This window comes from Amblyomma mixtum, chromosome 8 (assembly GCF_055824585.1).
Source record: "Amblyomma mixtum isolate Tamu chromosome 8, ASM5582458v1, whole genome shotgun sequence".
NCBI classification, from domain to species: domain Eukaryota; kingdom Metazoa; phylum Arthropoda; class Arachnida; order Ixodida; family Ixodidae; genus Amblyomma; species Amblyomma mixtum.
In genome coordinates, this window is record NC_143019.1 from 13,848,441 (window position 1) to 13,862,224 (window position 13,784).

Here is a 13,784-nt window from a genome sequence, read left to right on the forward strand (position 1 = left end):
AGTCACTGCATAATTCTCTTCTAAACCATTTCCGCAATGATTCCTGACTTTGTCCTTGTTATCCTTGTCGTAATGGTACTCGGACCCGCTTACATATTCGCACTGTCATGCACTTCACAATTCGTAATTCCAGCACTTATTTTGGCGGTCGCCGAGATTTAATACAAACACAAGGCTTCTCGAGCTATACTCTTCGCGTCCTGGCCTTGCGTATGTTTCGGCCTTCGTTGTGGCCCGATTTTCTCGACATATCTCCGTGCGAAGAATATGCACGTGACGTTTACGTCACGTCCAGCGTGCACGGCGCCGTCTTTCGGCTGTCCTGGGCTCCCGGCACTGCTCTAGGCATCCCTCACAAAATGCGGCGGGTGCAGAGGTAGCCAGACCTCTTAAATCACACTGACTTCAAACTCTCACTCAGCTCCGACATTTTTTTTCCCTATGGTCTGGCTCGTTGTTCGGTGTTTAAAATTTCTAGGTTAGGAGATTGTCAGAGCACCTATGGCCGTGAAATTAATTCCTCGTGGTTAAACAAAGCGCTGAAGACGGTACCGATGGTTGACGGAAGGGCCTACTGGTGGCGCCTCTATCTGCTGCAGCCTTTTGTAGAAACTGACTGAAGGAGAGATCCGTATACTGAAGGGGAGTTTCGTAACTACAGTACGATTAAAGCGCTTTCTTTAGAGGATCCGATGGTAGTATTATATTCACCTGGCGCAACAAAGTCGGTGACGACCTCGTCGACGGTGAGCGTTCCCGCGCGGCCCGTGCGCGCCACCTGCACCTGGTGCCAGTGGCCGTCGTCCAGGCGCCGCTCGCTGCGCACCTGAGGACGAGGTATATGGCAGATATATATATATATATATATATATATATATATATATATATATATATATATATATACACACACATTAAACAGAGCGATAACTACATCTATTATACGGCATTGCACCGATTTTACTGTTCCCTCTAATGTAACACACACGCGCGCGCGTGCGTAAGCACATTTGGGCGGAGCCTGGCTACGATAGAGTACACAACCTCTTACTCGTCCAAATTCATTTCCAAGCCCTTCTCGGAGATATACCCAACAGTTCTGGACGGAAGCAATTTTGAACGGGAAAAATTTTATGATTGCAATTTCTTCATATATTGTAGATTTCACTATAACAATCTATATATCCTCAGATATTTCTTGCTATTAACGTTTTTTCTATCATCGAAACCGTTCTTCATTGGTTTCCTATGGCAGTCCTAACTGCTCGATGCGAGCGATGGAAGCACTATAAAAGATTTTCCTACATATCGGAAGAATGGATCATTACCTTCAGTATTTCTATACCAGTATTTTGAAGTTTTCCAATATTCAAAGTTTATAGTCCAAGAATGTTGGACATGGAAACGTCAATATTTAATGCATTACTGCCATCTCTCTGAACAAGTTACCTTACGAATGATACCGCAGCCTCCATAAGCATGAGGTATAAATTTATTTAACAGATACAGATTTTCCTGCAGACTTGACTATCTCTACTGGGCTTTAAGAGTGCTTTCTTGGGGTTATGACCACGATGACCATAACCCCTTCCTCAGACGACGCTTGAAAAAGGAACCGATGCGGCAAGAAAATAAACGTAATAAAATCAGTTTCTACAGGAATCCTAAAAATCGGACACCGCGCACGCATATCGTTTGAGTCGGACACCTAACGTACGTAACCTTATCACTGGCACATCATCGGCAGCAAACGAGAAGCCATAAGGTTCAGACTGGTTGTATGCGCACTCTCTTGCTGTTATTTCTTCAGCGAACATTCCTGTTCCGTACGAAGTTTAAATGCTGAGTCAACATGGCTCAGCCGTGCTTCCCAAGATTTGCTCCGCTTAAGTCTCCGTTCGGAGGTGCGTCTCAAAACTTTGTGAAGAGAGTCTCATAGCGGGACGGGGAGATAATTCCCTGTGAGCGTACCTTGACAGGTCCCGACCCTAGGTCCACGACCAGGTGCAGGCGGCCCTCGAGCAGCTCGAGGGCGATGAGGTCCCCCTGGGCTCCGCTGGCATACAGCACCAGCCCGTCGGGCTCCACGGTGCGAAGGCGCACGGAGAAGGCGCCCGCGTTGCGCGGGTCTTCCCAGCTGGGTAACGCCTGCATGCACAGAGAGGCCATCGCCGTTGTTAGTCCTAGGGTATACAGTCTTCTAGATCACTGTAATCAGGGTACATAGAATTCATGAATGATGTTGCCTCTAGGCCCAGCTGAGACAGGGAAAATGGGAAACGACTGCCAGTGTTATGGAGCTCAGGAACATAAACACTTGAGTGCAGTGGGGTCGTGCGGGGACCCTGAGGCGTGCCCTGAATTCCTCTTCAAATAAAGTTTTTCGCTCTCTCTCTCAGTGGGATCCACTATTGAGGCGTGACCGTTGGTACAGAATAGGATACAATTGAAAAGTTGGCGTCAGGCCTAGATGGGAGAGGGGAAGGGGGTCAGGATGAAGTGTGGACTACCTTCGTGCCCCATAGTTATGAAAGGAAAAGGACCGCCTTCCAGCCAATGGCGTCCGTCGATTTCCATGACTCTGCTAGCGTGACAATGCTGGAGTGGCGCCACAATGCAGAAAGGGGTCTATCCCCGACCACAAAGGGAAGGGATTATCCCCTTTCATGAACTACTTCCTGCTTTGTCGCACTAGCAGAGTCATGAGAATCTGCCGACGCCATTGGATGGAAGCGGGTCCTTTGACGGGGGAAAAGCCGCTGCGTTCTTAGCTTGTATCCGATTATGTTGCGACAATTTAGGGATGGGAATATCCCCTACAGTGCAGGGAGGGGATTATATCCCCTTCCATTCGCAGATGCCTGCATTGTGAAGCAATCAGGCTGATAAGAATCGGCCGACGCCACTGGCTGGAAGCGGGTCCTCTGACGGGGAAAAGCCGCTTCGTCCTTGAGTTGTATCCTACTATAGCCGCGTTGCGCCTACGGGACAGATTAGGAAGGATTCGCTGTGCGGCCCCGCGTGGTAAGCCCCAAGTTAAGCATCTTTCTGACACTCGTCGCCGTTGTTTCGTGGTTGCCCTAGGAGAGAAGCCTATCACTCACGAGGAAAGAATCCCTGGTGGTGAAGGTGACTGGGTCTGCGGCGTCGACCTCCTGGCACACGAAGTGGATGTTGCCACGCGCCTGCACCAGCCGGTTGCCCGAGCGAGCCAGGTCGATCAGGTCCAGCTGCAGACTGTCGGCCACCAGCTCAACCTGTAACGAGAGAGGTCTTGAGAACAGGCTCCTATACTAGGACTAGGCTCCTGGACGAAACTGACGATACCCTAGCGCCTATTTTGTAAGGATTCAGTCCATGAGTCATAATTTTGCTTCCCGGCTGCTAGCTCCGAACCTCTGACTTCAGCACTGAAGCCGGCAAATTACGATGCTTGTTAATTGTAAGTCGCCACTCAAGACGTCACAAGGTCGCGACTGTCAACAGTAGAATGGCAAAAGACTAGAGCCACAATGCAATTGTTACAAAATACAGCCCCGGGGCCGTACTCTACAGGCATTCCTTATCCATTTTCCATTCCAGATCCATTTTGGTTTGGTTTATGGGGTTTAACGTCCCAAAGCGACTGAGGCTATGAGAGACGCCGTAGTGGAGGGCTCCGGAAATTTCGACCACCTGGGGTTCTTTAACGTGCACTGACATCGCACAGTACACGGGCCTCGAATTTCTCCTCCAAAGAAATTCAACCGCCGCGGCCGGGATCGAACCCACGTCTTTCGGGCCAGCAGCCGAGCACCATAGCCACTGAGCCACCGCGGCGGCTATAGATATATAGATCCATTTTGTCCTCTGGCATTGGTCACTATTGTTCAGTGACATAGCCGCGGATTTCAAGCGTCCGTTCTCACTGGCGGCTGCACCTCATCATTGGTTGCATATTGGAGTCAATGGTGAGCCGGTGCATGCGATGAGCGGCGAAGGCGATCGTCGTTGTGGGCACCCGCTGCCTCGTGATTTCCGTGATTGAACACTTGCTGCTTTCATCTGATGCTGCCGTGGCTCTGACGTCACGCCAAATGAAATGGATAATGGCTCTTTATAGAATACGGCTCCTGGGGCCGTTTTCTGCAAGCTGCCCATTTTCCATTGCCCATTTCGCATCCATTAACTTCTTTGTTATTGGTCACTCAGATACCCGCGGCTTATAGCGTTTGTGGAAAGCGACCCAGCCATTGGGTGGCTGCCGACCGGGCCTCATAATTAATTGGCTGTATATCGCCTGCTGTTGACATCGCGCTGCTATGCACCTCACCATTGACTGCATGTCGCAGCTCACGGACGCTAGAGAGCCGCGGTCATATTTGAGTGACCAATGACAGAGGACCAAACGGACGCCAAATGAAATGGATAATGGCTCTGTGTAGAATACGGCTCCTGGTCTCGTTTTCTTGAAGCAACACAAAAGTACTAGATAAGGAAGAGAATAGAGGATAACCGGTGAGCCCTGTGCTTTATTTTTGTACTCGCATAATGACAGAATTTTCCACTCTTTGGCAGGTCATGCCATCGCGGGATGGCAATGGGACTAGATATCCCTCTGTTTCCGTTGAGCTCAGCGTGTTCCCTTGACGCCACTTTGAGCACCTAAAAGAAGTAGCCTCGGACGTGGCCTTGTGCGCCTTACTTTAGGGAGAGGTGGCGCTGACCTTGCGTAGACAGCCGACGAAGTTTGGTTTCTTGGGTCCCGGCAGCGGGGCGTCGGCGCCGCCCACGAACAGCTCGCTGCTCGCCAGGAAGGAGAAGGCACCCGCCGTCGAGCCCCGCTCCGTGTACACGCCGTCCGCCGTGATGGACAGCTGCGCAAGTCGGTCACCCTGAGCTCCCCAGGTTTGCTTTCGGGCCGACGTCCGCACGATGTTATAGGTGGGACCTTTACGACTAATTACTACACAATACGCTGCCAAGAAAGCGTCAGCAGTGCAGTAACTTTAGGAATTGTTACACTCGCACTTTATGTTTTCTTATTTTAATTACACACTCGCGGCAGTGAGTTCATCTGTTTTTAGGCGTCTACAAGTGGCTTATGACTCAGTCTGCGGACAGAAAGGGAGCCCCGCAAACATTTTTCTTTCGCTTGGGGTGAAGGATTGATATCGGTGGAGCCCGTATACCTCTCATCTCAAAGGAGGGTTCGGTAGCAAAGTTACCTGGGCCCCATTACTGCATATGGGACGTTTTCGGGACATTCGGAACACTGTGGCGCTTCGAGGTCCACATGAGTCTTTTAAGTGCAGACCATCGGTACAGCAATCTCATGAGTCATCAGATGAACTCCGGGGTTTCGATGACGGCATCCTACACCGACAGTGACGCCGCTTATCCCGTAGCATGTTCCTCTTAGAGCTGAGTACCTCTACAAAGAAAAAGCTCCGAGAGCCTATACGGCTGTCGAGGCTCTTATACGACATAGCTGCCGAAGAGGCCCCACAGCGTCCCAAGAAGTGTGTCCAGCACAGCAAGGGGCACTACTCACGTGGTAGAAGCTGGTGGTCTTGGTCATGTGGCGCACCTTGCGGTGCACCACCACCCGGTGCCACTGGTTGTCGTCGAAGCGCACCCTGGCGGGGCGCACGCTCTTCTCCAGTGCGCCGGCGCCCAGCACGACGGAGAGCAGCAGGCCGCCGTCCCGCAGCGACAGCTGCATGTAGTCCCCGCCGCGGCCGCTGTGCCACAGCAGCGCGCTCGACTGGCGCGTCTTGAACAGCAGCGACACCTACATGGAATGCAGAGGATTGGCAGTGTCCGTCGCCCTAACTGTGCCGAGTTGGTGTCCCCATTCTGTATTCGTGTCTAGAGAGATGCGAGGGACCCCTGGCGCCGAGTGACAGGATGCTCTTTAGCATCTTCACGAGACCGCGTCAGCAAGGTCATGAGGCACATGCACACTTGCGAACGCAAGCAACTGACACAAAGCAGCACTTTTGAGGATTGCCTGGCGATAAGGAATTTGCCGTCGAGGCCGAGGACAAAGAGAATTCACACAAAGGCATTGCTTCTACATGCACATGTGTACAGCTAAGTGCAAGTTTGATAGATTTGTAAGGCATGATTTGGAGGTGGGCTTAGCGCGAGAGGGACAATGACATGAGAGCGACACAGGATGAGCGCTAACTTGCAACTCAAAGAATTGGAAGCGAGCTGACGTGCTGGAGTAATCAAAGCGCTCGAGCTGTGTCCCTCTCATGTCCTAGTCCCTCTCGTGCTATGCCCCCCTCCAAAACATGTGTATAGCTTTATAGTGCCAACAGCTAGCGCTAGTGTCATAACGCCAACAGCAGGAGTCTTAGCGCCACGCAGAGCGCGAAGTTAGCGATCAAACGTCAACTGGCGGCGATAATTCCTGGGTGGAAGTGTGCACGCTTCTCCGAGTGAGTGATCGATGTTTCAACGCAAAACCATCACGGACCATAGTTAGCGGGGCGTTCGGGCCTGCTGCCACACATCGTGCTGCAATGTGCATGCATCCGGTGCCTTCGTCACTGACCTGGTCCGAGCCGCTGATGACGGGCGCCCGGCTCGACTCGAGCGACAGGAATTCGTGGCCCCGGAAAGTGGCCTCCGATGGTTGTTTTTCTGCGTGCACAAATGGGAGGAGGATCGAGACCGTTTATATTTGCCTCGTCATGTATCTGGCAGGCTACACGGGTAGGTAAACATGAAACATGGTGTGAAGACATTCACATTCACAAGATTTTTTAAAGGGAGCACATGAAGTCCCGTGGCTGTCTGAAAAGACAGACTTGTCTTCGCCGCATGCACCGCTGTGGCCCGCACCGCTGTGGGCGTTCGGGCACAGGAGACCACGAAAGAAGTGGTAGCGTTTTAACGCAGTTAAGCCCAGTATACATGCAGTATGTGTTCATTCTTCGCCTCTTCTTTCTGACATCTGCCATGTGCACGGGACCGCGTTTCTCGCTCTTCATCTTCACACCCACTCCCCACCCGACGGCAGCTGGCACGACGCCCTCCTCCCTTTGGCTACAGATGGCACGACGCTCCTCCGAACTAACCCGAGCTTACCCGAGCTACTCCGAGGCTTCACACAAGATTCTTGGCTGTGTTAAGTAGTGTTTTCGCACTAAAAGAGGCAGGCATGGACTCACCCTGGTCACAGAAGGCGCCCTCGTAGTCCAGGCCCCGGCAGTCGCACACGGGACCCGTGTCTGTGCTGATACAGCTGCCACCGTGTTGGCAGGGGTCGCGCTGCTCGCACGCCTCGTCGCTCCGCAGCCGGACGCCCTTGAAGCCTGCGCAGTGGGTTTAACCCTTATAAAAATGGTCTTTAGACAGTCTATAGACTTCTTATAGACTCCATTACCTTCCTATAAATATTTCTTTTTCTCTATTTGTAGTCTATAGATTGTCTATAGTCAAAAGTCTAGTAAAAGTGTATGGCCATAAATCTATAGATTTTTCATAGACTGTCTATGGCATTTGTATTACCTATAGACTGTTCTCTAGGATTTGTCTATAGAGAGTCTATCGACTTTATAGACAGAAGTCGACGGACAGTCTATAGACTGTCTAAAAAATTCTGGCAGGGAAGAGCTCCTTTGTGGACTCGCGGCACTCTCGCAGCGTTACAGTTGCGCGCTGTGCTAGAAAGTTCTGCACCTTTTCGTTTTCATCCCACTGCTTCCGCGGGTTTCGATAAGCCCCACAAGGCTACAAATACTCGGCCCGGATTATTCGCAGCGTAACGCATGCGCCGTCTTTGTTTAAAGTTGTTCTACGTCAGGCTCGCAAGGTTCCTACGCAGTGCTTCATATCCCGCGGGCGCCGCGTTTGGTCGACAGGCTGTGACAGTGCTGCGCTGCATGCGGAACATACAGCGGCATCTGCATATGGGGGACCTTTTCCGCAATAAAGTGCTTCGGCATTGTAATATATCATAAATGAAAGCTTATTCACCGTTTGACCGCATGTGAATGCTGTCCAGCTGAGATGAGGGGAAGGCGCTTTTAAGAACTCATCTTTGCGGTCGTTTATTTCAATCAGGGCTAACCCATGTGGAGTCTGATGAGTTTGGATGTTTTTATAGCGGCCATTCCTCACGTTTAGACTCTTGTTTGTTTGGACTACTTTGCCACAAAGCCTGCCTATTAGCCTGTGGGGCCATGCGTGTTTATATATATATCGCGTATGTACCGTAATTTTCTGGCATTGTGTTTACCGCGAATGGCGGTTAGAAGTGTCCAGTAGCTAGTTCTTATCCTTTTCTTCCTGTCTCCACTCCGGATTAGCCAAATCGGAATTCGCTCCAGGTCAAAATCTCAATACCCTTTCCCTGCTCTGTCATTCCAAATGGAAGTGATGCGTGCAGACCATTCCTTAGTGATCACTAAATTTCTTAATGAGCCGACCACACCATCGCTCATTGTCCCTTGCAGGCAACTTATAGGAACCTGGCTGGGGCAGTGCAGCAGCAGCGGCCCCAACGCTCCTCCGCTCTGCTCACCGATGGGCTCCTGCCTCTTGGGCGGCCGTCCCTGCTCGGAGGCGTAGACCACGTTGCGCACGGCTCCGCGCAGCCTCGGCTCGAAGAACACGGTGGGCAGGGACAGGGCGGCCAGCTTGGCGCCGTACCACGAGGGCACGCCGCCCAGGTAGACGAAGCTGTTGCTCGACTCGTTGCCCATGTGCAGGTCGCCGCCGGGGTCGACGCTGCCGCTGTCCGCCTGGTCGTCGACGCGCAGCCGCGTCTCGGCCCTGCGCCAACACACACGAGACCCTTCCATGTTGTGTCAGAGCCATTGGCCCTTCTCTGAGTGCACAGAAAGAGAACGACTCCATTCGAAGGACCACCCTCTAAACGCCACTTGATGGGTACAGTATTTGCCAAAAGTAACCAGGCTGTACGATTTGCTTCGCAGTTGTATATTAAAGTTATTATACCAGCCCTCAAGCTCTAAATCTCTGTATGGTAAGAAAAACCCCTGTTCTCACCTTCAAAGAACTTTTTGATCTTTAGGGAAGCCGTGAGGGCTCTACTCTGCGAATGAGAAGAGAACCCTCAGCCTGGTTACTTTTGGCAAAGACTGTATACACGTGGTTGGTCAAGGCATGTTGGGCTCACTAGACGTTTATGGTAAGCCAACTATTATTGGTAGTAGCATGGGCTTTTTTATGTTCGACGAAGAGAAAGGGGGGGGGGGGGGGTGCACAGAACGAGATGAAGGCACAACACAGAGCGCGAACTTGCGACTGGTTTTAATGAACGAAACGGGTGTTCTTGTATACACAAGACGTGAGCGTCGTCAGAGGCACTTAAAGAAGAGAAAATACTGCTGACAGCAATCGTACTACGCAATGTGTACTTTGTTAGGTACGCATCACACGTGGTTGGTCACGGCATGTTGGGCTCACGGGATGTTTATGGTAAGCCAACCATTATTGGTAGTAGTATGGGCTTTTTTTACGTTCCACGAAGAAGGAGACCGAGGGTAGTGATTCTCAGCTAGAAAGGCACAACATGCCGCCACTAGAGAGTTCTGCCAATGACCCTGTCGACCGAAACCATGGTTTATGGCACGCCGAATCGTGCCATAAAGATTACCAAGTTTGGCGGTGTGATTTGTGCGGTAGGACGATTCGAGAAGGACAGTCCTTGCCAGGCAGCCCGAAGTTTACGGAGAGTTGTATATTAAGAGTTGTGCGCGCCTCCATTTACGCGCAGAACTCAAGCGCGCGTTGTACTCTGAGAGCTTGAAGTTATGTTCGCTACGGATGAAAAGCTCGAAACGGTCTGGCACCCGCGGAAGCGACCTTAACGAACTTTCCTAAGGACGTCCTTAGCTGAGGTTGCTTGTTTGGTAATTAACTCTTTTCCCCTCTTTATACATTGTCAAGTAATGCAGTATAAAACAAAGCATACTCTCAAGTTTCAGCGCCGTGCTTCTGCATGAGCTGAATGGGAGTGTGCTGAAGGTTAGGCAAATCAACGATTTTAATGCGAAAGCGTTTCTTGGAGCATCAGTGGCGTTCCTCCGACAAGACAGGTCCATAGCCAATCCAACACTAGCCACATAGCAATCCATGCATTGGCTGAACTGGTTACAGTCGTTTCACTAATGAGTCTTAAGTGAAAAATGAAAACTCAAATAAAAAGAGAAACAAAAAATAAAACATGTATATAAATAATACAAATAAAAACTGAAAAGAACAAAAGAAAGTAAACGATATCACAATGTATAAAAACGAAACTAACACACAGCAAGAACAAAAAAATAGGACAAAAATAACGACCACAAAGAAAAAATGGAGGGAGAAAGGGAGGACAAGGAAAGGCTTTCGTATTTCTGCTCTTAAGCAGACTTAAGTGAAATATCCTGTAATTTTTTTTTGACATGAACCCGATAATCGCATCCCTGCACTGAATAATACCGGTCATCTGTTGGAGCAGTAACAGCGCGCGAAGCGTCTTGAAATTCTCTTTACTGACGCAACTGGTGTTGACCGGTTCAGGAGAGTGATGGCGCCCCAAGTAGTGCAAGTAATTGGCCCAATATTGCAAATGGATGCTTTCACTGTGGTCCTTTGTAGAACCGGCCTTCGCCAATACATTTCCAGTTCTGGGCCCATTACCTGCGCTGCTTGGGGCGCTAGCGTCCTTGATGCACGTACCCATTTCTCAGTAGCTCGGCGCGGTGCCAGGCGCCGTCGTGCAGGTTTCGGCCGGCACTCAGCAGGAAGGGCGCCTCATCCTCAGGCGGTGGCCTGCTGCCGCCGTGGCCCAGGCTCAGCCGAAGCCTGCATGGCCCACACGCACGCTTTCAGGCTTCGTTCCGGGCTCCTCTCTGGACCGTTAGTTCGCGGTATACTATGTGCACAGCATGAATCCAGTGTGTGCGGGTTGCCTTATGAAATAAATTGGAATCGGCCATCATCACTATCCCGTAAATATAGGGGCTTCTGTAACTGATCTCTGATCAGCGAAATCCAGGGCGTAACCAAATTTCCTAACCTCGTCCCCTTGGCTGACTGTGCCTACTCCGGCTACACATAATTTCCGATGGAATCCACTTTCTCAACCAACGCAAACCACCAGCGACCTGTCCAAATACACTCTTTGACTTCCGTTTGCACAAACATCAAGCGACGAGGCTGTACTCAGCAGCTCTACCTGCATTCAAGAGCATGGGGATGATCATGAATGCGCCACAACGACATCATTCTCTCCTCATTTATTCTCTTTCTTCCTTTGCTCTGCGTGTATTTAGTCGCGGCTGACTACCAGCTAGCTACCGCGCGCGCACAGGCGCGGTGTTGTGGCCCCACCTGAGCGTTCCTTCCACGAGCTTGAGTTCTACGAAGTCCCCGTGGCCTCCGTCGTCGGCGTACAGCAGCAGCCCGCTGGGCTCCTGCGTCTGGAAGTCCAGGCTGAGCGTCGCCTGGGGTCCCGCCTGCCAGCGCCGCAGCTGCGCGTACGAGCTGCTCGAGCCCTCCAGCACCACGGCCGAAGGGCCCAGGGGTCCCTCGGGCAGCGACGGGGAGCCCTGTGGAGGGTGACGCTGCTGTTGGTTTCGGCTATCTCGTTCGCTCACGCATTTATTCGCTGACTCACTCATTCGCTCCTACTCACTACTTCACTCTTGAGCACTCACTGATAATATACTGTCCGGCACTCACTAATTAATTCATTCTCCATCACTCACACGTTCACTCCCTATCTCACTCACCCACCCACCCACCCACACACCCACTCACTCACTCACTCACTCACTCACTCACTCACTCACTCACTCACTCACTCACTCACTCACTCACCCACCCACCCACCCACCCACCTACCCACTCACTCACTCACTCACTCACTCACTCACTCACTCACTCACTCACTCACTCACTCACTCACTCACTCACTCACTCACTCACTCTCATGATTCCTCTTCTTCAGTAGAGGGTAGCCAGCCAGAGCACCCTCCTGGTTAACATTCCTGCCTTCCCTCTCTATCTCTCTATCTCTCGCTCACTGAGGCGTTAGCTGATTCACTTGCTTGTTGGTTCACTTACAGATAACTTTTAGTTGTTTTTTTTTCATTATCTCACCGAGTACGTTAAAGGGCAACTGATGAGGTTTGGAATTCGACGAGCTTCAAGAGGCAGACAGTGTGAAGCTTGGAGGTAAAGCATGCCAAGTCCTCTTGGGCTAGCGTTCGAAATGGTGGCGTAATCGCCGATTGAAATCGCGAGGGCCCTCTATCTTCTCCGCAGCGCACAGTGCCAAGTTGGGGGGCGCATGATGACGTCATATACGGTACCAGTAGATTTCTGACGCATAAGCTCTTGCTTTGAAGGAAGAAAGCCAACGCCACCGAAGGCAAAGACCACCGAGCGTTGTTTGACAGCATCCAACGACGCATGACAGGGTGTGGTTGACGGCAGCAGAAATTTGAAATCTTATCGTCCCTGACGTCGCACTGAGCTTCGCCGAACTCCTCTTGTGCTATGAGGAGAAGCCTACATTTTATTTGTAGATGACGTCATTTTGAATGCTAGCGGGGAAAAAAAACACGGCGTGCCTTACCTACAGCTTATATACATTTGAAGCCTTGAATATCGTGGAATTCTCAAAACGTGTTGCAGTTTGCCTTTAAAGAGAAGCTGGAAGCATGTTACTTAAACCTGTTACTTAGTACAGCACAGCACAGCACAGCATAGCACAGTACAGTAAAGTACAGTACAGTACAGTACAGTACAGCACAGCACAGCACAGCACAGTACAGTACAGTACAGTACAGTACAGCACAGCACAGCACAGTACAGTACAGTACAGTACAGTACAGTACAGCACAGCACAGCACAGCACAGCACAGTACAGTACAGTACAGTACAGTACAGTACAGTACAGTGCAGTACAGTACAGCACAGTACAGTACAACACAGCACAGTACAGTACAGTACAGCACTCTAACAGAACAGAACAGTACAGTACACTACATTACAGTACACTACAGTGTAGTACAGTAACAGAACAGTACAGTAGAGCTACGAGAAAGGAGAGACAGCTGACCCACCTGGGCATCAAGGAGGGGTATCGTCGCAGCAGCTATTAGCAGCAGGGGTAGAGGACCCAGGGCGCGGAACTGGGCAGCCATCGTCGTCGCTACGGCCACCAGACCGCGCTGGCTGCGAGGCAAGAGTAAAAGCGCGTGAAGCAAATGTCAAACTTTCAAGGCACCGTCACAGCGAAATAAAGATTCTGTAGGTGCTGAGTCAGTGAGCTGCTAGGCCTGTGCCTTTTAGTTCACAAAGAGGTCTAAGTGCCTATAAATGAGGCAGGTACCCTGTTAAGCTCGAATAATATAAGTCCTGCTGTTCACGTTCGGAACAATTACTGAACCATTCAAACAATTTCAACAAGTACTGAACAATTTGGAATATTCGGTAACATATAGCCTCTGGGAGCAGATGCAGGGAATGAGAAAAAGCCAATTAAATCGAAGAATGCCATTCTGACTGATCCGCGTTTCATGCTAGGAATAAAGAAGCGCAAAATAAACTTCTCTATGTCATACAGACACGTGGGCAAATAGTCACGATAATCGGCGGGTTATCATGAAGTTATTCATTCGTGCACAAAGTACACTTTTTTTTTTACTAGTAAATGTCAAAACAACAGAATTATCAACTATCGAGTGCCATTTATGTCGTTATTCTTTTCTTTCTACTCCTAGAACTCTACCATACATTGCTCTGACAAGCAATGTGATCCCGAGAACTAATAT

At 50.5% G+C, this 13,784-nt stretch overlaps 1 protein-coding gene across 1 annotated transcript in view; it reads right to left on the bottom strand.

Moving 5' to 3' along the window:
* The window catches only part of Nrx-1 (Neurexin 1), a 65,062-nt gene that overhangs the window by 24,548 nt on the left and 26,730 nt on the right, over positions 1 to 13,784 (bottom strand). The window contains exons 2-12 of the mRNA XM_089556551.1: positions 13,074 to 13,185; positions 11,335 to 11,552; positions 10,681 to 10,806; positions 8,516 to 8,766; positions 7,161 to 7,304; positions 6,542 to 6,630; positions 5,531 to 5,770; positions 4,704 to 4,853; positions 3,102 to 3,254; positions 1,969 to 2,145; positions 712 to 826 (exon numbers count right to left, since the gene is read on the bottom strand). Coding sequence (XP_089412677.1) covers positions 712 to 826; positions 1,969 to 2,145; positions 3,102 to 3,254; positions 4,704 to 4,853; positions 5,531 to 5,770; positions 6,542 to 6,630; positions 7,161 to 7,304; positions 8,516 to 8,766; positions 10,681 to 10,806; positions 11,335 to 11,552; positions 13,074 to 13,154 — 1,744 coding nt within the window. The 5' untranslated portion in view covers positions 13,155 to 13,185. The remainder of the gene's footprint in view (positions 1 to 711; positions 827 to 1,968; positions 2,146 to 3,101; positions 3,255 to 4,703; positions 4,854 to 5,530; positions 5,771 to 6,541; positions 6,631 to 7,160; positions 7,305 to 8,515; positions 8,767 to 10,680; positions 10,807 to 11,334; positions 11,553 to 13,073; positions 13,186 to 13,784) is intronic.